We start from the raw sequence: 26,248 nt of genomic DNA on the forward strand, positions 1-26,248 counted from the left end.
GCATGCTCGATGTGAGTGGCCCCCCCATCCCCACCCTTGCCATGTGGCACATGCTCTCATCTGTCGTTTGATACATGCCTCAATCGCTCCCCTCCCCACCATCTTTCATCCACCCCACTCAACACAGGCATTGGCCACAAAGCATGGTCCCAGTGTACTTACCTGTCGGTCTGGAGGACCGTAGAGTAGCGCATACTGTCGGAGGACCCCATCTACGAGTTTCTCCAACTCCTGAGCAGTGAAGGCAGGGGCCCTTTCCCCAGTCGCATGAGCCATTGTCTCTTCCAGACCGTGGTCACAGCAGCACTTGCAGTGTAGGTCCTCTCCTGTCGAAGATCAGGTATCGAGTGATTAAGCAGATAGAAAATGGCGGTCATGCCCGCAGGGAAGAAACGGCCCAGCAGCTAAGGGGTTAATAATACCTGCTAACAATACCCTAAAAGTGGTTTCCTGCAAGGCAGCTGGTCTGCTGAATCCTCTTAAAAAATGGGTATTTTTAAAATAGTTTAAAAGTCGATGTCATCTATATCCATGAAACCTGGTCACCCAAGGATTTTGAGGTGGACAGGTATTTTGTCCTTAGTTGCAATGCAAAACCCACTAGGAGGAGTTATACTTCAAAGTAATAAATAAACCTAGAAGTACAGTAGCTTTACACACACCTTCAATTATCGCCATGCTGTAAATATTACTCAAAAGATGGGACTTGTTTCTGGTGATTCAGTTTTATTACAAAAATGTTTACCTTCATCCTGAGGCTTCTCATAACACTATTACTCACCGAATTTTTTTCTTTTATAATGGGATTGTAGAGCTTAGATTCTGGAGAAGAAAGAGGTTAGGCAGGTAGTAGTAGCTGATTTTACTTTTAAAGCGTCTAACCATAAAATAAGATTATTTGCTGACACCGATAGAGAAGATGCCATAAAAATAAAAGAGGCTTGCTCCTCCTGGACCTCTTAGGGGAAAATCTTAAACAAACAGTGAATGGTAGAACTACTAAAGATTCCCCCAGCCCAACATACTCATAAAGCTACCACTGGTGGCTCTATTATCAATTACTTGATTGTTGCCTATTCAATTTTTAATTTCACTTCTGAAGTGAATATTATTGATAATCACCTTAGCGATCATGAAGGTATTTAATTCTGGTTAGAGTTCAGTCTGTCAGATGTGGGCTCATGGTATCTTAATGGAGGCGTGGTGAGGTTTGAGAAGTCAAACGGTAGAAAACATTGGAGGCCAATTATGGTTAATAAATTAAAGAACACTCTGGGAATTAAAACCTGTGACCGTGAGATGTGAAGTTTGGATATTATTCCTAAGTATGGCAACTAGTAGAAACCATTAGACAAAAGCATAGGACCTCTCATCGTAGACACTGTCAACAGCCGATCTAATACCCGAACAAAGAGGTAAATCAGCTAACTAAAAGTTCATTTATACACTTCTGTCATAAGAGAGAAATTAATTTATTTTCTAAAGCGGAAAAAAAACCAAGAATGTGGTTGTAAATGTACAGTTTTAGATAGGCAGTTGCATGTAATGATATGAGAACATTTTGGAAGATTATTGCCAAATGCAGTGGGACTGGAGTGAGGTATCTCCCTATCTCAATCCGGCAGAAACAATGGGCTAGTTATCTTTTGGAGAAATTTGCTGCCAACTGTAGTGAGGAGTAGTGTATGAGGTATTCTTTTTCCATTAAATCCTGAGTTACAAAATATGTTATGGTCCTCCTTTGGTGGAACGGATTGTGAATTTCATCCAAGCAATCAGATCCTCCGATGTGATGGGCCTGGATGAAATTCCAATCTTTGTAATACAAAGAGAGCCTAAACTTTGGTGACTTTTTTTAGCTCCAGGTTTTGATTTTTGTTATGAACATGGCACAATTTCCCATCTTGGACCGGGAGTATTATCGTTCCCTTTGTAGAAAAAGGGTTCCGTAATCTGCTCAATTATTATTTATCCTATTGGGCACAGTTGGTATATTTTTGCAAAAAATGTATTAGAGCATCTTCACTCCTGGGTGGACGAGAAAAACATTGTGGCCCCTATTACGACTTTGGTGGTTTTTTTGTAAGACTGTTGTCATCACGGGTGCCAAAAGAACGCCAGTGTTGGCAGTCTGAAGACCGCCATATTACGATCCATTTAAGGGTGGAAATCCAACACCGTGCGCCTGATCGACGGCGGTTGAGAGGCGGTTCCACCGCCAGCATCGCCACACCAAAAGGACTCCACCGGCCGTATTACGAAACGTACAATGGCACGGCGGTGCAGTGCGGCGCTGGAAACTTGGGCACCCAACCCCACCTAGATGCCCACCTCGCCCAGAAAGGGAGGTAGGTGGACCATCTGAAAAGGAGGTGGAGGAGGGGGGTATGTGTGGTGTGTATGTGTATCGGTATGGTTGTGTGTGAGTGCGTGTGTGTATGTATTTGTGTGTGTGTGTGGAGGGTGTGTGTGTGTCTGAATGGAAGGGGTGTGGAGGGTGTGTGTGTCTGAATGGAAGGGGTGTGTCGGGTGCGAGTGAGTAGGTGTGTGTATTGGGATGCGTGCGAGCAGGGGTGTTTGTGTGGGTGTGTGCGAGCGAGTGGGGTGTATGTCAGAGAGTGTGTTGGTGAGTGTATGTCAGTGAGTGTGTTGGTGAGAGGTGGTGTATGTTAGGGAGTGTGTTGGTGTGTGGAGGTGCGTGCATGAGTGTGTTGGTGAGTGGGTGTGTGTGCATGAAAGTGTGCACATGAGTGGTGGTGCGTGTGCCTGTGACCGGAATGGAGATTCCTGTTGCCGGGTGCGTTACCACCAGGGTTTTCATAGCAGTTCTGGCGGTGTGCCGAGTCGTAATACCGCTGGTGGCCTTACGGCTGCCGCCGGGCCAGAGGTGCTCCAGCCTGCGGTCCCAATGCCCTGGCGGTATCAACGGCATTGTGGCGGTTTGGCTTTGGCCAAACCGCTGCAGTCATAATACGGTGGTCTTTACCCACGGCTGGGTTTAGGAAAAAACACTAAAGATTGGACAACATTTCAGTTCTCCAACTCATGATGGAAAAAAAGTTAATTTCTGAGGACTTCCACTCTAGGCAGCTTTCATTGATTATTCCACAGCAATCCGCAGAGTCAATTGGCCACTCTGTGGAAAAAGCTGCATAGGCTTGGCATGCATGAAACACGGTTGCACTTAATTATTGCTCTACATTCCTCTACCTGGTGTCAGGTATTGTTGGGGGTGTCCAGATATTATCTGCCGAAATCCCTACCAAGAATGGCTTTAAACAGGCTTGCTCATTAGCCCCCATATTATTTTCTCTCTATGCCTGACTTGCCTCATTAGCTTGGCTGCAGTTTTGGCTATTCTCCTAGAATTGGGGGGTCATCAACTGCCATGGTTGTTATATGCTGATGACATCATGATCCTTTATTTAACCACAAAGGTCCTGAACAACCAGTTGGCATCATTAAAGCAGATTGTTGACTCCCACGTTTTAAAAATCAATGTCACTAAAAGTAAATTGTGATTTTTAAGGGAAAACATTTGTAAACATCTAAATTATAGTTGCCACCTTGGTAAAGAGAAAGTGGAAATGTTAAGGGCATATCGTTATTTGAGTAAAATTATGTCCAGCAGCTTGAATAATGTCGATCATATATGTCACTGTACCAGTAAAGCTACATCACAAGCTATTGGGTTAAGGGCTTTTTATAAAGCAGTGGGTCAGGGGCACTTTTCTTTTTTTTTTTTACTTATTCGCTGTATGTAGGGAACAATTCCGCATCAATCTTACCATATGTCATAGAAACAACTGATGTCTTAAAGTGGGATTTTTAAAAACTAGATCAGAAGGGCAAATATCGAGCAAACTATGCAATCTCAAGGCTCTAGCCTCGATACAGGCATTAAGATTAGAATTTGGGCTAACGGGCGCTCTGGTGCAGGGCCTAGTGGCAGTGGTACGATCAGGTTATTGGCAGATGAAAGTGATATGAACTCCAAGTATTTTTTTTGCCTATAGAAATTTTTGACATGTAAAAAAGAAAAATTCCTTTTATACAGGTATATTATTTATGTACTAAATCTATAAGAGTTAAAACAGGAATATTTGTGTTTTTGGACAGACATGCAGTTAAAAACTTACCTTAAGCTAATTTCTATGAAATTTTGTTTGCAGTTAGATTCAGAATATTGTGTTAACAAAGAAAAAGTCAATTTAACAACTGCTTCTTACATGGTGAGTAAAGCACAGAAATATCTAACTGGGAATATTGTTCATGGTGTTAGACGCTGTTGGTTACTATTACAGTTGAATATTCTACCTTTAAAATAATCAACGGTCAATTGGTCCAAATCATTGACAAAGGCCACACTTTGGAATTTTGGTAATCTTTGTGCTCAGCATTTGAATCATGTCTTTTTGGTCTGTCCTACATTCCTTCCTTTACGTCGTAAATTTCTGAGACCCTTGTTTTTAAAATATAATAATGTTTGAATGTCTGTTAAAGCCCACCAGTTACTGTTCTTTCCACCCAATGAAATAATTTGCTTCAGAGGTTTATAGTTATAAAATATTTCTTAATATTGTATTGAATGAGTACCATTTTTAAAAGTGTACAGATTGTGCATATTTTCATCTTAATGTTATTTTCCATGTGGACCTCTTTTAAGTTCCATATTTTGAAGAAAGAGTTTGACTTGACTTGTGAGGTAGAGAAGAGAGTGAAGAGAACAGTGTTTTCATGCAGAGACAACCAACATACCCAGAGTTAAAACAGGAGTCCACATGTTGTAGGAATGGTGGCTGTTTTGTGCGAACGTGTAAGAAAGAGGGTAAGTATGTAGAGGAGGGTTGTTCTGTGAGCTGAAGCAGGGGAAAGTCCCAGAAGTGCTGGTTGAATTTTGAAGGCATAGGTCAGTGGATCATTTGTTTACATCACAGTGTCCAAGGATGTATAGGAGTTCAATGTGTGTGAAAGAACAGGGGTAACAATTTGGAATGCTTGGCAACAAATTACTCTGGTCTGGTAGTCTGGTTTAAAGGATGAGAAATCAGGTAAATGGTACTGGAGGGGGGCTTTGTAGATACAGGTCTGTGAACACCATTCATAACTGAAAGTGCAAATAGTACAAACAATAAATCAATGTCCAGCATAATACTTGCTTTTATTAGAAACAGTAGTATTTTATTTTCTCACTCTAAACATGCAAAGAAATGCACCAGTCAAATGCAACAACACAATCCCTCTTGAGGCCGGGGCTCTAGTAGTTGTCAGGCAAATCCCTATCCCACAGTCCTTAGTGTAATGGGTTTGGGGTCATTCCGTTCACTGGTAGTCACATTCAGGGAATGCACACTTTTAGGCCGTACTCAACAGTTCCCTTTGAAACTTCAGGATTTTACTCAAAAGTGACTATGCTGTTGTGGCACCTTCAGCAGCGGATCCACTTGGTCCACAGGCCTTAGTACAAGCCTTACCCGCTCCTGCAGTACAGAGAGGTTCGGCATTACATCGGGGGCCCTCAGTTTGGGCACTCACAAGATCTGATCCTGCTTTGAAAAGTCTGGCTTCTCGCAGTACACACAGCAGCATTAGGCACATGTAGGCTCACTCTGAGAGGGACGTGGCTGGCTATCCCCAGTGACCAGAGCAGCTTCTAGCTTACTGCAACATGGCAAGTCAAGCTTTCCTGGCGGGGTGGAGGAATTCAATCCTTCTGCGCTCAATTGGAGTCCAGCAGGAGCACGTCAGCCTCCTCCAGGCCCTTGGGGGGTCAGTGAGGGGCAGACCTCTTGACCCACTGGTCACAGTTTCACTCCCGTCCCAGGTGATGGTCCCAAGTATTCGGTGATTTGGTCTTGGGAGACCCTCCTAGTACACTCAGTTGCTGTTGTATCTTCTGTATGCAACATAGACTCCTAGGTGCAATCGGCCACACCACAGCGGCCTCTCTTGGCATACTAGTCGTGGCAAGCTGGTCAAACAACTACTTCAACAATGGACTCCTCTGGCATATGAGGTCACCGCAACAAGGCTGTATGGGCTCAGCGCCCTCCGCACAGGGCATGATACTTGGCACAGTCTATGGTGGCCCTCTTCTGAGATACGGGGGTCAGTCCTGCACACTGGCTATGCTATGATCAGTATACAGCTGAATCCTCACACAGGAAGTCCTCACAACTGGGACTCGCTCTCTCCAACGCTCTCCTCTTGCTCACAGGGCACACTGGTCTTGGCAAGGAGGCAGGCAGCATTGCTCCAGGGCAGGTTTCCTGGGTGATGTCCCCCCACCCAGAATGGAGACTACCAGGATTTGGCCCCCAACCCTGACCACAGGCACTGGTCTGTCAGAGCTTCCCCTTCTCACACAGCCAGTCTGGCTGCTTGGCAGGTGACCAGTTTTGGGGACTCAATCTTCTTCTAGTCCTTTTCCGGACACCAAGTTTGATATAGGGTCTGAGTCTTTGAAGTTTTATGTTGGGGTTCTGCTTCTTTTGAAGTGGACACTTCTCTCTTTCTTCTTTCCTCATAAACGTGGTAAGTCACAGCATGCATGACTCTTAAGTTGATTAACCAGCAACACAATTCATGGGAGTGACCAGAGTTCACAACTGGATGTCAGCCACAGTGAAATGTGCATCAATAGGTCAATCCCCCACTTCCAGCCCTACTCTTGAGATTCCCTTATCATCCCCATCGCCCATCCTGAAATGTGTCCAGGCCCTTTCTTTACGATTTATCACTGAATAAAAGAGTCACCTCCAGTGTATGTCCCTCCCAGCTCACAGGAATGCAGCAATCCTCAAATCTGTCTTGGGGTGATTTTTCTCCTTCCACAAATCTTCACCAGGCAGGACTGGGTTTCCTAAAAATGGAACACAGGGTCCTCCATATAATGTATCATTCCATGCACACTTACTTAGTCTCCTACACACTTACTGCCCAGCACTAGTAAGTCTGTGCATTATACCATTACATGTACACATGCATTCAGAACACACAGTTTGTGTGCACTGCTTGCCACAGAAGCCTTTTTTTCCTACCTTTACCAGGGTGTGTTATTAACAAATATACACACTGCCAGCACACACTTCACCCTTCAGGTATTGTACTTCACGCAAGTACACATACACCTAAGCACATGCTCTCATTCGGAAGCACTGTAAAACACTGCATCTTTCATGCATGTATTACTCACAGGCACACATATACTCAGAACATGTACCAATCTCACATGTCCTACACAGTACTGCTCTATCCCTGTACTGTACCCTACCCAGGCACACATGCGACCACGCAGAATCACCACTCATGGACTATGCAGCACTCCACATCTACCTAATGAAGGCCAAAGGTGAGTTAAGCACACAGCAGCTGAACGTTTAAAAAACAGTAAGTGAGCCTGCAGGCCTCACTCCAGTGACACAGGATAAAAAGGCCCTGTTCACTACAAATGATCTCTACACCGTACATTGCCACCACTGCGCTTGTGCTGCTTAACTCCTTGTGAAGGAGGTAGACTTCCACCACTACGAGGGAAGAGCTTTGAGCACCCCTCCTGGTACAACAAGACCACAATCCATGGGACAGGCCCATGACATAGCGCACATGAGTGAGCTGTGTTCACCTCTGACCAAACAAACAGATTTAGGGATCCAGACAATAGTAAAGTTGGGTACTCAGGGCAGCGGCACACGTCTTTACCATGCAGAGGACTTGTCTGTCCCAACAACAGTAAATGAAGGTGTAACATCTAGACATCTAAGTATTGACTCCCTCAAAGAGATGCTTCTAATTATAGCATTATGAATCGATGAGCAGCATCTATCAGATCCAGAAGCACTTTAGAGCCCAGATCCTGCAAACATCAATTTGATGAATGAATGAATTTCAATTCAGAAGAAACCAGTTCAGTCAGGCGCAGCTGCATTCCAGCAGCTGATGAACAGCATATTACTGGATGTAAGTGGAGTTCTCCATTTCCTGGATGATATTCTGGTGATGACAGACAATAAGGAGAAGAGAAACTGGATTAAATATTAGCCATTTGTTTCTGAGGAACAAGGGTTTGATAGGTGACCTTTATTTGGTCAATGAGATCAGCAATGATCTATGTGTCAAGCCAAAAGAGAAAAGTTGGCAGAGTTGAATCAGTGGATTCTGGTTCCCAGTGGACAGTAATGAGTTTCTTCTGGGCTTCACTGAATTTTACTTTGAACGTGATCCAGATTTCTCAATGGTCATGTTTTCTATGCAGAATAAATGATGAAACGTGGAATCCTCCCTTAGGAAGGAATGTGTGAATTTGTGTTGAGTGTGTGAAGCATGCTATATGTGATGCTGTAACACTGAAATGTTTTGCTTTAAGGCTGGAGAGTCATTTGATGACTGATGCCAGTGGTATAGCTTTGGAAGCACATTTGTTACAGAGATCAATGAAAGGTGAAAATGTGAAGGTGTTTACTATGAAGGCACTGTCCCCTGCGGAGGAAATAAACTCACAGATAGAAAGTGATGGAAATGGGTAACTGAGAAACCAGGTGCTTAAGTCTTGCTCATTTTCTAGATAGCTTTCCAGGGGATGCTTGGAGAATGTTGTCATCAACATTAGGCTAGCACATGTGGAAAGAGAAGTCAATAACAGCTAGAGTTTGGCAAGGAGGATAAAGTAAATTCACAAGTGGTATTAATTTCATGAAAGAGATATTAGGCAGGGATGGTGGACTAGAGATGACAGTGAGTGACAATGGAGTGCAGTTCTGATCTGATGATGAAAGAGCTGGGAACTGAACACAGATTTCCTTCAGCAGTTCAAGTTCTGCGACAGACTATGGGAGCTGTGGATAGGAAACAGGAAGAAATTAAAGGAGAAGATGATGATATCAAGACATATAGTGTAAAAGGTGAAAATAAGAGGACCCAAGCTTAAGGTTTGTGGAACACAGATGGGCAGTAATGATGGGTTGGAGAGCAAGGAGTACCATGAAGTTAAAAAGGGAACAATACAGAAAACCATCCAAGAGCTGTTCCTGTAATGCAGAGAGTGGTCAGGGTAAACACCTGAATGGAGTGATCAACAGTGTTAAATGCTGCAGTGAGGTGTTTCTGTCATACCCCTTCTGGGCATTTATCAGACCTCTCTTTTCCCGAGTCTGATTTTATAGATTCTTCATACACATTCTTTCAGCTCAGGGACATGTTGTAATGTATAACACTGAATGTGGAATTTAAGGGGGTAATTCTAACTTTGGAGGAGTGTTAATCCGTCCCAAAAGTGACGGTAAAGTGACGGATATACCACCAGCCGTATTACGAGTTCCATAGGATATAATGGACTCGTAATACGGCTGGTGGTAAATCCGTCACTTTTCCGTCACTTTTGGGACTGATTAACACCTCCTCCAAAGTTAGAATAACCCCCTAAGTGTTGTGTCTCGGTACATTATCTGGAATGTTTCCACCTGAGTGCATTCTGTCCAGGTGTCAACAGGAAGAAATCACATCTGATGCTAGTATGAGGACTCTAATGAAATATACATTGTGGCAACACCCACACAAACATTTTCTGCACCTAGCACATCAATACAGAGAGAACCCTTCGTAAGTAAGTACCTTTGTTCTGGACAAAAGAGAATTTTTCAGGGGGACCGAAGAAACTGTTTTTACAGCTGATGATCAAATGTTATTCTATTTTTACTAAACTCAATATTCCATTTACCTCGACTACTATCTTAGGAATATTCCATTGTCCTCGTTTTCCTTATGTGGATTTTCTTTGCTAAAGCACTGAGTTTTTGTTAAATCCAGGTACTGAGTACAGTCTCTGTCTGACGAATGGCTTCCTACACGCTGAACATCAATTTACCTAGAATTTCACCAGTGAAGAGACAACATAGTGGTGTTACTGCTATGCGCTGCACCGCAGTCCAAGCATCACTCTCTCAGCGTCTCATGTTCTTAGGTGCTCCCTTGAAACACTTGCAGTTTACCTCTCCTGTTTCCAAATAACTTCCCTATTTTTTGTGTTTTGCGGTCTTAATGGCTGGTGCTACCAAATCTTTATGCATTAGCTCCCTTGTTTACTAAATTAGCAATCAGCTTCTATCGCTTTAGCTTTTAAGCCTTATCTGTTGTGGAACCCTGCACTACTGTAGATTCTGTACCTTAAACATATTAACATATGCACAATGTAGCCCTTTGTGCCCACTAGTCCACTAGTGCACGCTTCTGGACCAGTCTCTCCACAGAGTCCATTCGCTTCATGCACCTGGGACTAGCTGGTCCCTCTGCAGCATCCTTGAGTTTCCATGCTACCAGTTTACCATATTTCCAATCTTTCCAGCTGCTTCTTACTTAACCTGTTCGGTAGATTTTAAATTAAGATGTAACAGGGCTACTGTCTTCTGCAACTGGAGCAGCATTGCATCAAGAAGCGACAAAACTGCCTCAACTGATCCACAGCGGGACTGAACATGACCTTTCAGCGTACACGGAGGCTGACAGCATTTTATGAAAACATTTTAAATGAGTATCTATTGCTGCAAAATGTACTGATTGTGGGTTATGCTCTGTATTCAATCTAACATGTTTATATTTGGAATGTGCCAAGAACCTGCCTTGGGGACATAAAGCCCTACCTCAAGCAGTAAAAAAGAAAAAAAAAAAGCCATGAACATTAGATGCCGGATGAACGTGCTAGAAGGCAAGGGGCTCTTTTTGGTGGTGAACTGCAAATCCAGTCAACGTACCCTGTGAGTACAAAATGGCCGCTGGCGAAACCTGTAGCTATCGCGCCTCCGTTTCACAAACTGCCTCATAGATAAAAGTGGACTAAGTATATCAGCTCCTTGCAGTATTCTTTTAGGTAACAGTACATACAGGACAGCTGGACACTAGGAAGATGAGAATACAAGAGCCCTCAAACCTCACTAGCTGTGATCAGGAAAGCGGGAAGGCGCTTTGAAAGAGCTCTCAATGCCGACAGCTCAGGCCCTCGCAAGAGAGGACGCCGCGGTCTTGGGCGTCAAGCATCACACTGGTCTAATTTGTTCTGGGAAACTTTTTTCCTTAAATTAACTATACAACATTAGTCCTTCGCAAGAACAAACAAGTGCTCTTGACAATATGAACGACTGTAAAGGATGACTGAAAATTGCTGAGGACCCCATCACGATCAGACAAGTGCTCCCATCAGCAACTGAGTCATACATTGAAAATCAAGTCAGTCAGCTATGAGAAAAAGTTTTTTTTCTCTAATCAGATTTACAAAACTTGATCCAGTTCTTGAAATCGTACCTTATCCTACGGGATCTTTTAACTCATTGGTAGTAAGGGAAGGTGGTCTTTCTGACTAATTTGACCAACACAAGATACTTTTTGTCCTTTCTAAATGATCCTAGGCAGGAGAGAAGCGTTAGTCGAGAATCAATGCTATGGTATACATAAGGCCGTGGGAGAGTTTGGATACTGTGTAATAGAGAACCTCGTTCATAACTTCATGTACAAACCACAGTCACCCATGACAACCAAAAACGACACTGGCCTATCCTTACTTTTGGTCGTGCTTTTAATAGAGGGCATTTAAATTTCTGACTGCGCTACTCTTGAAACGCGTTTTCATTCTGATTGTGAAGAGTCCTGCAGGGGGCGCTACCAAGGCTTGGATTCAGTTTAGAAGAGCCTCAGAGATCTGTCTGTCACCACTGTGCAGTCACAAACACTCTAGCTAGGTAGACAGACCTCATTAAGTGAAATGAATGAAAATCATTTTATATCTCGGGACGCTCAGGAAAGAACAAATTGAAGAGATAAGATTCCTAATATAATTACTCATATTCGAGATTCTTTCAGTATTTAGTCGTTTACCCCCATCCCAGACATTTCTGCCTGAATGTGAAAATAAGACAAACGGAAATAATTTCATGTTTAGATGCTGACTTGAGATAAATTGTTTTAAGGTGACCCTAAACATAATTGTTCTTCTAAATGACAACTGAATATCTTCAAACAGCAGCTTGCAGACTGCGGTTTAATAAGAATGAACTACTAACCCTGAATATGTTTCTTATCTCTTATAGTCTGTTTAAAAACGTTATTACGCGTGCCACGGCTTGTTTGCTAAGGGAAGTCATTTAGGATTGAATTCTGACAGATATGAAGAGGCAAGCGAGCTGGATGGTCCAGAAAAAGGCATCTGCTTTAGCACTCCATCGCGGAGGACAACGGTGGCTCCCGCTACCAACTTCATTCGTGCCAAATGGAGCGTAATTTTTTTAAAATAAATATTTTATTGGGTTCTTAAAAAAACAAACTGGCACCAACTGGTACCCAATAACTTGGCACAAACCACCATGTTAGGGAAGGTAAACATCTCACATTAGTATCCATTAAACACCACATACGTGATATATATATATATATATATATATATATACATATACATATACACACACACGCCCACCGAAACACCATCCCACCCCTTCCCCATCTCAGTCCTCCACTCTGCCCACAAAACTTAAGAGTCATTTTAAACCTCAACAGAAGCCAAGGACCCTTCATCATCTGACGAGGAGGAAGAAGGTGCCCTCTCCGGATTAATGAACCTATCCAGAACTCCCACCCAGACCTCTATATACTAATGAGCCCTCTCATCACGCTTGCAGCTCTTCAAACGGACCTATTCAGCTATGGCCCATTAGACCACATTCACCATCCACCTGTCTTCACTCGGTCCAACCTGAGCCATCCTACTAACTCCGGCTCGTCTATTGGCCAAAAGAAATAGAGCTTTAGAAGGAAGCATTGGCTGGACTTCTGAATCTCATCCCAGAGGACACAGAAGTGAGCCATCATGGTTGTTGAATCTGCTGGGCCATGCAAATACTTTTAAATCACACCCCAAGGAGCATCGTAGAGAGAGGTCCGCGCGATGCTTTCTTCCAACTCAAAGAAAAGTTAAACAAACACTGGCAAAGCCAATAGTTCTCACTTATGGGTGAGCTATTGCCTTTGGCAATTGAGTGGGGGTGATGGACGTGAGGGGAGGTAGTATTAGTGAATGGGAGGGCAGGTGGGAGTGGGGAATGGGAGGGTGGGTATTGTTAGTGAACGGGAGGGCGGGTGTTGTTGGTGAACGGGACGGCTGGTGGGGGTGGTGAACAGAAGGGTGGTTGGGATGTTGGTGAATGGGAAGGTGGGTGTGGTAGTGAATGGGAGGGCGGGTGGTGTTGGTGAACGGGCGGGTGGTGTTGGTGAACGGGAGGGTGGTTGGGGATGGATAATAGGACCCGGCTCTCCCTGTGCCTACAAAAAAAAAGAAAAAAGAAAAAAAAAACAACAACACGAATGAGCAAAACAAGGCGGGAGGTGGGGGTGGAGATGGCAGTCCATGACCATGGAACACTTGCCTGAGAAGTGCTGAGCCAGCATTATGTGTAATGTCGGCGAGAACCTCTCTGTTTGTTTTTCAGTTAGTCAATCAGATTGCTCAAACCTCTCCCAGGGGACTGAGATAGCCGAGGCCAAAGAACGCCCTCTCGGCCAATCAGATCACTCTCTTTTTTTGTCTGTGGTATTGTGGGAGACCTGCGATAATCTTGTGGAACCAGCTACCCAGATAACACTTACTTTTGAACCTTCACTTCTAAAAAACACATGAACAGATTTACATTACATCACAAAAAAGCAAGCTTTCTAAGTAAATGTTAGTTTTCTGCCAAATTTGGTGTAATTCTGTAAGGCCGTTTTTTTTCAATAAAACGCTTTTTAAAGTTCATATGGAAAACTGCACTGAGGAAAACATGTTTTGGGAATGCCCCCCTTTTTTTCCTGCACCCTGCTTGAAGGATCACCTAGAAACTTTCCAGGAAAGAGCTGAGGTGGACGAGCTTCTTTTAGAAATTGTTGTGAAGATTCATCAAACGGGGCCAAAGTTATTAGCAAGACAAAAAAACTCTTTCTATGGAAACGCTGACTTAACTATAACTAAAATGTGGCGACCACTACTGTGTAAAATACATATACACACACACTTATAATCAAGCATCAAAAATCACAATACCAGGGCCACCACCGTCATTACAAATGAATTCCCACCATGGTGAATTGCAGCTCTGCTAAGATTACTACTTCATTGAGAGTACAATCTTGATAGGGGTGCACATAGCACAAACAATCTTTATCCAAATAGATACTTGTGAATACTACTGGAGTAATTACCACCAGGCAGTAAAAATACAGCAAGTGGAACATACATGTATGGCCATGCATTGAGCAGGTAAATAAATGTCGCTCACAGTAAATTCAGCATCAAGGGAATTAGAAACTGACAAAAGCATATAACATTCCTGCATCTGTCTAGACCGGAGTCTTTAGTGGTTATGCATAGATAATGACTGGTGTTGTGAAAATAGGGTGCGGGGGCACAATGCAAGCAGACCTGAGAGAATATATTGTGCAGTAAATTACAAGATTTTTGGAGTGAATTTGTTCATAAAATCGGTGCTGCGTGTATTAATGTAGCAGCGGATGGGGTGCATTTTCCACCAGTTGCAATTTATCTCACTGGTAATCCGGCAAAGTAAATTTTACCACCAGGTGGTATTTTTAAATGGGCACTATTACCCCTTGCCTGAAATTACGAATTACCTACCACCGGCTATATCACCCGCTTGGTGATGTGTCCTGAGATGTCTTGTTGATGGTAAATGTGACCACAACCGCACGAAGGAGATGCAAAAGTAATAATGCATAGGTAAGCATAATGTATGTTTTAACGGTAGCATCAGAACTGACTGCCTTAAATGCTTTATTCCCCAAGAAGAACCGTGAAAAAAAATCTTCCCAGTTCGTACCCAACAGCCTCGCCCCACACAGGGGCTAATGCACATTGTTTTGATGACTGCCTCCAAAAGCACTATAGGGCTCCGGTTTAAAGGGGAAGCAGCACAGATTTACAAAGTGGGATTATGCTCGGGGAATCCTATTCCATGTATGAAGGCGGCCCCAGACGAGCCTTTCAATGCAAGCTGCCCGCCCCTGTTTATTGAGGTTCGGTAGAGTACGGGAGGTGTAAAGGGCACGTTTTACAGTAAGGTCGGTGCCCATTGCTTTTATCTGAGTGGTAGCAGTTAATTATCTGCAGGTTTCCAGGCGCGCTCTTTGCGGTTTCCTAACCCCGGGTGGCCCGGATTGCCAGACTGCATGAAAGGTAGGCCTGCTCGCTGGCGCTGGGAGGGCCATGTGTGTGATTACCGATTGCAGACTGCAATAAAGCGCTCTCTCACTTATAAAGTGGGTCCTTGCTCGGTAATTAGCGAGAGGTTCCTAGGGTTGGTCCATACCCCCTAAGTAGACAGACAACTGATGGCGGGGACCCTCTTGGTGGGGAGAACATGTGTCTAGCAGGCAGAGAACAACAGAGTCGGAGGTTTAGTTGTATATCCTCCTTAGCACGCCTGGGGTCTGTTGTGACTAAGCAAAGGGAGTGAAGGAAAAGTTTTTAGGCTGGTTTATTTTATTTTGAGGAGAGGCATGAACTTTTTAACCCCTTCGCTGCCAGGCCTTTTTTTTTGCCTATTTGGAATAGTTCTTGCTTAGACCCTCATAACTTTTTGTCCACATAAGCTACTCATGCCAAATTTGCTTCCTTTTTTTCCAACATCCTAGGGATTCTAGAGGTACCCAGAATTAGTGGGTTCCCCTCAAGGAGGCCAAGAAATTAGCCAAAATACAGTGAAAAGTTTTTTTTTTTTTTAAGAAAAAGGGGAAAAAGGGGCTGCAGAAGAAGGCTTGTGTTTTCCCCCCCTGAAAATGGCATCAACAAAGGGTTTGTGGTGCTAAAATCACCAGCTTTCCAGCTTTCAGGAACAGGCAGACTTGAATCAGAAAACCCAATTTTTCAACACAATTTTGGCATTTTACTGGGACATACCCCATTTTTACGATTTTTTGTGCTTTCAGCCTCCTTCCAGTCAGTGACAGAAATGGGCGTGAAACCAATGCTGGATCCCAGAAACCTAAACATTTCTGAAAAGTAGACAAAATTCTGAATTCAGCAAGAGGTCATTTGTGTAGATCCTACAAGGGTTTCCTACAGAAAATAACAACTGAAAAAGATTTTTTTAAAGCAATATACTGTTACGTCTGCTGGACTCTTCTGGTTGCGGGGATAAATAGGGCTTGTAGGTTCATCAAGAACCCTAGGTACCCAGAGCCAATAAATGAGCTGCACCCTGCAGTGGGTTTTCATTCTATACCGGGTATACAGCAATTCATTTGCTGAAATATAAAGAGTGAAAAATAGCTATCAAGAAAACCTTTGTATTTCCAAAATGGGCACAAGATAAGGTGTTAAAGAGCAGTGGTTATTTGCACATCTCTGAATTCCGGGGTGCCCATACTAGCATGTGAATTACAGGGCATTTCTCAAATAGACGTCTTTTTTACACACACTCTTATATTTGGAAGGAAAAAATGTAGAGAAAGACAACGGGCAATAACACTTGTTTTGCTGTTCTATGTTCCCCCAAGTCTCCCGATAAAAATTATACCTCACTTGTGTGGGTAGGCCTAGTGCCCTGACAGGAAATGCCCCAAAACACAGCGTGGACACATCCCATTTTTTGACAGAAAACAGAGGTGATTTTTGCAAAGTGCCTACCTGTATATTTTGGCCTCTAGCTCAGCCGGCACCTAGGGAAACCTACCAAACCTGTGCATTTTTGAAAACTAGAGACCTAGGGGAATCCAAGATGGGGTGACTTGTGGGGCTATGACCAGGTTCTGTTACCCAGAATCCTTTGCAAACCTCAAAATTTGGCAAAAAAACACATTTTCCTCACATTTCGGTGACAGAAAGTTCTGGAATCTGAGAGGAGCCACAAATTTCCTTCCACCCAGCGTTCCCCCAAGTCTCTCGATACAAATGATGCCTCACTTGTGTGGGTAGGCCTAGTGCCCGCGACAGGAAATGCCCCAAAACACAACGTGGACACCTCCCACTTTTTGACAGAAAACAGAAGTGTTTTTTGCAAAGTGCCTATCTGTAGATTTTGACCTCTAGCTCAGCCGGCCCCGGGCAGGTGGGGGCAGAAATGGCCTAAAATAAATATGCCCCCCCAAACCCTCCGGGGAGCGACCCTTGCCTACGGGGTCGCTCCCCCTGCGTGACATTGGCGCAAAAAAAAAGATCCCCGGTGCCTAGTTGTTTCTGCCCCCCTTGGGGGCAGATTGACCTAAAGTCAGCCCATTTGCCCCCAAGGAGGGCAGAAATGGTCTAAATACAATTTCCCGCCAGGGGAGTGACCCTTGCCTAATGGGTCACTCCCCATCTCTAAAAAAAAAAAAAAAAAAAAAAAAAAAAAAAAAAAACACAAAAAAAATTAGCCCTGGCACCTAGAGGTTTCTGCCCCCCCCCAGGGGGCAGAAATGGCCTAAAATGAATTTGCCCCCCCAAGCCCTTCCGGGAGCGAGCCTTGCCTAATGGGTCGCTCCCAAACTCTAAAAAAACAAACAAACAAAAAAAAACACAAGAAAACATTAGCCCTGGCGCCTAGAGGTTTCTGCCCCCCCTGGGGGCAGATTGGCCTAATAACAATAGGCCGATCTGCCCCCGGGTGGTGGGGGGGCAGAAATGGCCTAAAATAAATTTGCCCCCTCACCCCCGAAGCCGCTGCGGGAGCGACCCTTGCCTACGGGGTCACTCCACTTGCGTGACATTGGCGCTAAAAGAAAATCCCCGGTGCCTAGTTGTTGACCTAAAATCAGCCGATCTGCCCCCAAGGGGGGCAAAAATTGTCTAAATACAATCCCCCCCCCCCAGGGGAGCAACCCTTGCCTAATGGGTCGCTCCACATCTCTAAAAAAACAAACAAACAAAAAAAACTAAAAATAAATAAATTGCCCTGGCGCCTAGAGGTTTCTGCCCCCCCGGGGGCAGATCGGCCTAATAACAATAGGCCGATCTGCCCCGAGAGGGGCGGGGGGAGAAATGGCCTAAAATAAATTTGTCCCCCCAACACCCCCGGGAGCGACCCTTGCCTACGGGGTCACTCCCCTTGCGTGACATTGGCGCAAAAAAAAAGATCCCCGGTGCCTAGTGGTTTCTGCCCCCTTTGGGGGCAGATTGACCTAAAAATCGGCCGATCTGCCCCCAAAGGCAGCAGAAATGGCCTAAATACAATTTGCCCCTCCAGGGGAGCGACCCTTGCCTAAGGGGTCGCTCACCATCTGTAAAACAATAACAAACAAAAAATCCTCGGTGCCTAGTGGTTTCTGCCCCCCCCTTGGGGGCAGATCGGCCTAATTAAAATAGGCTGATCTGCCCCCCAGAGGGGCAGAAATGGCCTAAAATAAATTTGCCCCCCAGGGGAACGACCCTTGCCTAAGGGGTCGCTCCCTTGCGTGAAATTCACGAAGCAAAAAAAAAAAAACTCCCTGGTGTCTAGTGGTTTCTGCCCCCCTTCGGGCAGATTGGCCTCATAAAAATAGGCCAATCTGCCCCCAAGGGGGGCAGAAATGGCCTAAGTGTAATTTCCCCTCTAGGGGAGCGACCCTTGCCTTCCATCCACGAACGGGCGGTGTGGGTGGGGGCCCAGGGGGGGGAGCGCTAGCGCTCCCCCTGGTTCCCGTGTGCAGGACGAGGTGATCTTGTCCAACGCTCCCGGGAACCGGTGCCTTGGACAAGATCACCTCGTCCAAGGCACAGAAGGGGTTAACTAAGCAGTTACACAATCTTCATAATAGCAGGGACACTGCTTTCCTGGCAGGCCTGAACTATCAGCGTTGTTGGAACCAAGAAACACACATGTCACAAGCGCACACAACACAAAGCAGAGCGAGCCACGTGAAGAAAGGATCGTGGCTGGAATTAAAGGGAAAACTGGAACCAGACAGGAGGAAGGAGGAGGGGCCATCACACGCTGTAACAGAAGGAAGCGTGATGGCCAACAATAACGTTCCCTTACTCAAATCGCTTGGGAGGGAACTAAGCACACAAAGGGAAAGACATTTTGAAAAATGCCCTAAGAAAAAGGAAGCATTTAAGACCAGAACAACAAAGAACGAATGGCAAGTGTAGGCGTGGTTAAAAGCCCATAGATAGAATACATGTCTTGCAGACAGCGCTGTGCGCTGCCAAGCTTGAGAGAATCATTTAAGACCAGCAAAAAAAGAATAAATGGCAAGAGTGGGTGTGGTTAAAAGCCCATAGATAGCATACAACATGTCTTGCAGACAGCACTGTGCACTGCCAAGCTCAACCTAAAAAAGGAGAATTGAGGTTATAATTACTCTCAGACAACACCCCATGGACATAGAAAAGGTGTGTGCTAATTAATGCAGCTAAGACCACTTCTCTGTGGCAGATTAAGGCAGCAGTCTACTAAACCAAGATGGCCTGAAGTAGCAGCAGATGGCATGGGGAAGAGACCCGTTTCATTTCATTAATCTTATTTATTAAGCACTTTGGCCTAGACACAGCACATAGCACATAGCAAGGTCAGAAAGAACAGTGCAGAAGTTAACACGAGTATTATGCAAGAAAGTCACAAGATCACTATGCAGTTGGAAAAAAGGAGAGAAGGCTTCCACAAAAGTTTTTTTTAAATAAAGTGCAAAAAATGTAGAGAGTCGGTTATGAATGAAGGAAGGAACAGAGTGCCAGTTTGGAGAATAAAGAGTTAAAAATAAATCCAGATGGTATACATGGAGCAGAGTGCTGGGTCAACAATATTTGCAAAGGTGACTGGAGTGAGCAGGACAAAGTTGTATGAGGAAGGAAAAACATGGACTAGTCAATCTATGGGTGCCTTTAAAAGGAAGTGCCAAGAAGCCATTAACAGAAACGGAAGGGAAGCCATTAAATTGAGAAGTTGGCGATGTGGAAGGGGGATAGGAGCCTGAAAAGAAGAAAAATAGAGGAGATGAAAAACAACTGAAAGGTAACCAAGGAAGCATACTGGAAAAAGCTAGAGCAGAACATTATTCAACATTTGAAACAAACGAAATGAGCATGAAAGTTCTATAAACACTGACCCTGATGAGGGAGCCAATCGGACAGCTGGAGTTCAACCAGAGGGATGGAAAGAAAGATAAGTAGCAGGCAGAAGTAAAAGCTGGAAGCAGAGGAAAGAGCAGTGTGTATGATAGTTTTGTAAGGGTTGAAATGCAAGGTAGGAGAAGAATCTGGGAGTTATCAGTTAAAGCCAACTGGTACTCGAACCATGGGGGAGAAAGAGAACTTGGCTTGGTCTGAAGAAGAGTGGTGTGAAAGACCAAAGAAAAAGATGATGTCTAGTGCAGGGGAAGAGTATACATTAAAAAAGACTGTGTGCAAGCACAGAGCCATAGAAGACTCTTTATCAGAGGGCATAGAAAAGGGAAGCAGAGTTGGCCAAAGTTATGGAGTAAAACCGATTAGAAAGAACAAAGGTTAGTACGGGAGGACAGGGTCTAAAGATCAAAATGAAGTAAGTAGCATGAAGATTAAGAGCTATACTTTGTTCAAAGCTGATAAGTCTGGAAGCAATAGAAGAGGGGCAAGAAGATATAAAGAGGGTCGCATCAGTGAGAACAACAGCTTGAAAAGAGTTACAGCCAGATTCATATGGTGGGTTTGGAAGTAAAGGTACATAGAGAAAAACTGAAAGTTGGTGTTAAACTGGATGTTCTACTTACATCTTTGTCCACTACATCTGTTTGTCATCTTGTCTGCATGTCATCAATTTTCATACACAATCTTTCGTCTTCCTTTGTCACACCCTTTGACTTCACGACCAAAACGAATCCCCTCCAAAACGTTCCCTTGTTTTGAAATTCCTTCCCCGGTTTAAGCTTGTGCTGACCCCATGTATGTCCCCCTCTTAAAACTTGCAATTCTCTCCACCTCTTCTAGAAAATGTTATCAGATTGCGTGTCACTTTTTTCCTGATTCGTTCAAGCATGCCATTACTCTTCACTAACTCTAAAATGTCCACATCCTCCTATCACCCTCTGGTCTGAGACTCGACTCTTACCAATCAAAACCCCTGTGTTCTTTAGCATGATGGGGAGCAGAATACTAGGCAGACTTAACTGTAACTGAACAAGGCTACTCATTTTTTGTCCCAGTGACTTGACGTCAAGTACTGTGCTTCTCTTCTTGTTATGGGTTCTATCCTAGTTTATCAAATTTACATCCCATTCTATTCCTTTTCCATTCAGGCATCGGGCTCTGCTTGAAACTTTTTTCCTGTGTAATGTTTCTTTCCGGTTCTTGATGCTTAACCTAGCTTTTCAGTCTTGCTTTAATATCCACTAACACTACGTAGGTCGAGTGCTATTTTGCACTGTCAGCTTCACTGGTTCTTTTAGACCAGGTTCTGATGCATCCTTGAGGTGTAATAAGCCTTCACCACCGTAAAGTTAAAATATCATGATAATAACTGTATATGATTTTCCTGGTGCAGTATTTACAGAAAATATATGTTTTTCTGACATAGTAAATAAGTGTTTGCTGTTCTCTTAAAATTACCTCCGTTCTGTGGCCAACACCATTTTCTTGGCAGTTACATCGGCAATTTATGTGGTGGTCCTATGATTGTCCACTCCTTTCTCTATTACAAACACTGCAGTGAAAAAATTTACTCATCTGTGCATTTACCGCACCCTTGCTTTCTGTATAGCCAACGGAGGAGCGTCTCCTTCCATAGAAGAGTGAAAGTGCAAGTGCATGTATATACCTCCACAGAACGCCATTCAGAGGGCAAGGGAGGGTGAAGCAAGAACTGCTTACCAGTCATCGTGTTACCCTTCACGTAGACCAGCGTCTACGTGAGAGGAGAGGAGGCTAAGCAATGCAGATGAGATCATATTTTCTTTGAAGATGTAGACCACCTACTTTTTAGAAATGCGTGTAGAGGAAACCAGTCATGTCTGTGGTGCAATAAAATTCCAGATCTTGAGTGCACAGCCGAAGAATGTTGGACATCCCATCTTCTCATTCATGTATTTCTTGATCTCTAGCCTGAAGGTGTCCCTGCTGCAAGTGTTGTCAAGGCCAATTGACACACTGATCTTTAATGCCAGTGGAAGAAACTACCTATGGGGCAGGCGTCAAAATCCACTACGAAACCTAAGGGGCAACATTCTGTAAATCCCACTAGGGCCAGATAACTTTGGACGAATATATGCACCAAGTAACTAGTAATAAATGGGATTTTAATTTTTTCAACTACCCATTCAATGCAAATGGCAGTTTTGCAGTGGCCACTCAGTGTAAAAGTTAACAATTAGTACAAATGAGCAGGATAAATTGCCCACTTCACAAACTAACCCCACTGGATTCTTGATAATAACCTTCTAGAAAGAAAAAACACAGAGATGCTCTGACCGGATTTGCAAACATAATTTTCATGCCACCAACATTTCTAGGCTAAATATACGCAATCACTAGCACTTACAAAAGCAGAAGTGACAATTTTATTGTTTTTAAACAATGGTCATTTGGAATTAAAAATTACAGGATGTAAAAATATATACATTATTTAACTATTTACTCTCTAATTTTCCTGCTATACAAGCTAACGACTTTAATTACAGAAAAACTTGATTGCATGTTTTGTGAAGACATTAAGTATATCTGTAGCACAATATTTTCTATTTGAATTTACCTACAACCATCCGCCGGCCTCCAGGTGGCGAGGTTTGATGTCACTGACCTCCCGGTCAGAAGGCGATATTTCAACAATGGCGGTGCTACCCCGACCCACCAGTAAGTGGCATCCTGCATCCTGGCAGCTGGGGGCCAAGAGCCACTTAACCTGCTGAACCCTAAGGCAGAAGCACAAATTCTACTAATTTGTACTTGTAATTACTGATTTTCGCAGAGCCTTTCCAAATATTTCACCTAGGACTGAAACTTGGCCACAATACCGCAGTGCAGTGGGGGACCAAACACACGAGCAACTATAAAGGTCCATACAAGAGAGGAAGCAAAAAAACACATACAGAATGAGAATGGCCTAGGCCCACGGGGACAATGAAAGTGGGGACCACTGACAAATATATGTGCTTCATTGGTTTTTCAATTTGTGTATCATGTAGAAGGGGTCAACATGGCTTTAAACAAGCATTTTCAATGCAACGAGTCTCGCATTAGCTCGAATTAGAGCTATTAGCGTTGTAAAGAAAAAAAAATGCAGCACGATCGCACTATGTAAAATGCAGCGCCATCGCGCTGCTGGAAAATAAACAGATAAAGTAGTCCAGACATCATGCTGAAAACATCGAGCCTCTTATGTTTTTAGTAGTTTACCGGTGCTGTGTAGGTGGGCTAAACACCGGAAAAGGCATGACGTATGCATGCCTTTCACAAATGAAAGCAAGCGGATTTTAAAAGGCAAGCCCACAAACCAATGTAAGTGACTGACGTGACATGGGCATAGTTTGAAGCCCAAAGAGAGATTACAGAATGGGACGGAGCGATTTGCGCTTGTCCATAAAAACACCGCAGCCCCCTTCCTCAGGCTGTATTGTCTGTGGTCTACTACCAGTGTGTATACTTTCTGTGCCACAACCAGGACTCTGCATCTTTTAACCTGCCTTTTTTTAAACCTGGATATCTAAATACGCACTCTCAGCCCCTACATTCCTCTACCTGCAATCTGGATCTCTCTGTTCCCACCTCTCTGTGCAGTCTGTCAAATACATAAAGGTGGGCGAGCCAACACTAACAGGGTCAGCCGAGTCAAGGGTCGGATCTAGCACTAAAAGCCCGTGCATGAGCTGAGCCTTGAAAATATTTGCAACAAATCATGCAAACGTCATGTTAAAGTGTGATGAGGCAATTTGCAAAATTAAAAAAATACATATTTCTTTAACATGTGGAAACATTTTACCTTAGTTCATCAGATTAAATCGCAGCATTCAGAAGTAAATATTATAATTTAAACATGAACGTTGAAACATTCCTGTTCCCACCTGGCTGACAGTGCTATAATGAACTAAGAGACAAGCCAGCTGTCATATGTACCCTACATTTGGCCTAGAGTCTTAGTGTAGATGGAGCAACATTATGGCTATTATATGAGAGATTTTTTTCACAGCGTGCAACCTGAAATCATGTATTTGAAGGTGCTCTCATATGTGATAATGAACAAAAAGGAGGGTCGGCGAAATGAAGCACTTGCTTAGGATTACACAATTTGGTCAAGCAGGAATCCTGGGACCAATGCTAGGGCATCATGCAGTGTTGGGATGGGCCTCTGAAATTCCCATTCCTCACAGATATTCATAGGCCTTAAGCAGAAAGCTTAGGAACCCCTATAGGCCAGCGCTGAGGCCTATGTTGTGCCCCTCAACTGCACACAGTGGCTAAATTGGTAAATGCGCTCGGGAGCAACTGAAAGTTAAGAGGCTTAGGGAAGGATTGGAATCAGAAATGAGAACTAGGGTCCACCTGAAGTAGTCAGAGGGCCCATCCCAATATATGGCTAAATGAAACCCCAAAAGCACACAGTGTATCCCTCGCTAGTCCCCAAACGTAGCATAACATCTTTGCTCTTTCCAATTTTTCAGATGTTTGCACCATCTGTACAGTGCTCTATAAAGCTTGGAAACACTGCTGCATCTTGAACACATCTTATGACAGTTTGTAACACTATACAAACTACCAAAATAAAAACAAAAAACAAATCTCAAAACAAAAGGTTAATTAGTCTGAAATATTCTTCGGTTGCAGGAGCTTAAACTGTACTCACTATCACAGACAGCATGGAAGCTTAGTAATGGTTGACATGTACGCTTTGTAGGAAAGTGGCTCCTTGTTGCAGTACCCCCCACTTTTTTGCCTGCTATTTGACTCTGTGCTGTGATCCTGCTATCCAGGGCCCAACACGTGTTTTTTCCCCCTAAAAATGGACCAATGTTTCCACAATTGGCACACCTCTGGCACACAGATAGGACCCTTGTGAAAGGGTACCAGTGGTACCAACGGCCCTGTAGCCAGAGGGTCCCCAAGGGCTGCAGCTAATATTATGCCACCTTAAGGGACCTCTCACCAAACACATGCACACTGCCGATTGTGTGGGTTGGTGGAGAGAAAAAGGCAAAGTCAATATGGCATCCCTCCCAGGGTGCCATGCCTACCAAACACTGCCTATGGCATAGGTAAGTCACCCCTCTAGCAGGACTTAAAGCCCTATGGCAGGGTGCACTACACCATAGATGAGGGCATATCTGCATGAGCAATATGCCCCTACACTGTCTAAGTCCATTCTTAGACATTGTAAGTGCAGCGTGGCAATATTGAGTACATGGGCTGGGAGTCTGTCATTACAAACTCCACAACTCCATGATGGTTTCACTGAATGCTGGGAAGTCTGGTATGAAACATCTCAGCTCAATAAACCCACACTGATGCCAATGTTGGATTTATTGTAAAATGCACACAGAGGACATCTTAGAGATGTCCCCTGAAATTCCCCCAACCCTCTAGTGTGTGGCTGACAGGTCTATGCCAGCCTGCCACCACCAGACAAGTTTCTGACCCCATGGGGTGAGGACTTTTGTGCTCTCAGGGGTCAAGGACAAAGCCTGCTCTGGGTGAAGGTGCTTCATGCTTAGCAGTGAGACTTAAAAGCTCCGGTCTTTTGTTGTGTTGACACAGGGCTCTCTAGTTAGTGGTGATGCCCGCCCCCAGCGGACCAAGTCCCACTTTTGGTGGCAGGTCCAGCGGGAAAATTATTAAACAGGAAGAGGAGTGTCCACCCCATCTGGGACCACCCCTAGGGTGCCCAGAGCTGAGATGAACCCCTTTCCTCAGAATCCTCCATCTTGTTTTGGAGGGAGATAGCCAATAGGATTAAGTATGTGCCCTCCTCCCCAAAGGGAGTGGGCACAGGAACGATGTAGCCACCGTCAGGGTAAGTAGCCATTGGTTACTGCCCTCTGATCCCTGTAACACCCCTAAATCTAGTATTTAGGGGCACCACTGAACCTTGCTCTTCAGATTCCTGGCAACCTTAAGAAGATGGACTGAAGAGCCGCACCAGCAGTGAAGACTTCTGACGACAACTGACTTGGCCCAAGCCCTACCGGCCTGTCTGCAGCTTCGAGACTCCTGCTAAAACAAGACGACTCATCCTGAAAGACCAGTGACCTCTACCAACCCTCAGAGGACTGCCTGCCTTCTGTAAAGACTGGGTCTCCTGAGGACAGCGGCCCTGTCCACACAGAAACCTCCAACAAAGACTCTAGAGCCCTCGAGATCCGC

The 26,248-nt window shown here is 44.2% G+C and overlaps 2 protein-coding genes across 3 annotated transcripts in view; both read right to left on the reverse strand.

The window, feature by feature from the left end:
- LOC138295190 (myb-related transcription factor, partner of profilin-like) overlaps window positions 1-320 on the reverse strand; it is a 56,984-nt gene extending 56,664 nt beyond the window's left edge. Inside the window, exon 1 of the mRNA XM_069233383.1 lies at window positions 163-320. Within this exon, the coding sequence (XP_069089484.1) occupies window positions 163-276 (114 nt within the window). The 5' untranslated portion in view covers window positions 277-320. The remainder of the gene's footprint in view (window positions 1-162) is intronic.
- The window catches only part of ELP3 (elongator acetyltransferase complex subunit 3), a 709,210-nt gene that overhangs the window by 67,622 nt on the left and 615,340 nt on the right, over window positions 1-26,248 (reverse strand). The gene's annotated exons all lie outside the window — the stretch shown is intronic.

The sequence above is a fragment of the Pleurodeles waltl genome, chromosome 5 (assembly GCF_031143425.1).
Source record: "Pleurodeles waltl isolate 20211129_DDA chromosome 5, aPleWal1.hap1.20221129, whole genome shotgun sequence".
Classification (NCBI taxonomy): domain Eukaryota; kingdom Metazoa; phylum Chordata; class Amphibia; order Caudata; family Salamandridae; genus Pleurodeles; species Pleurodeles waltl.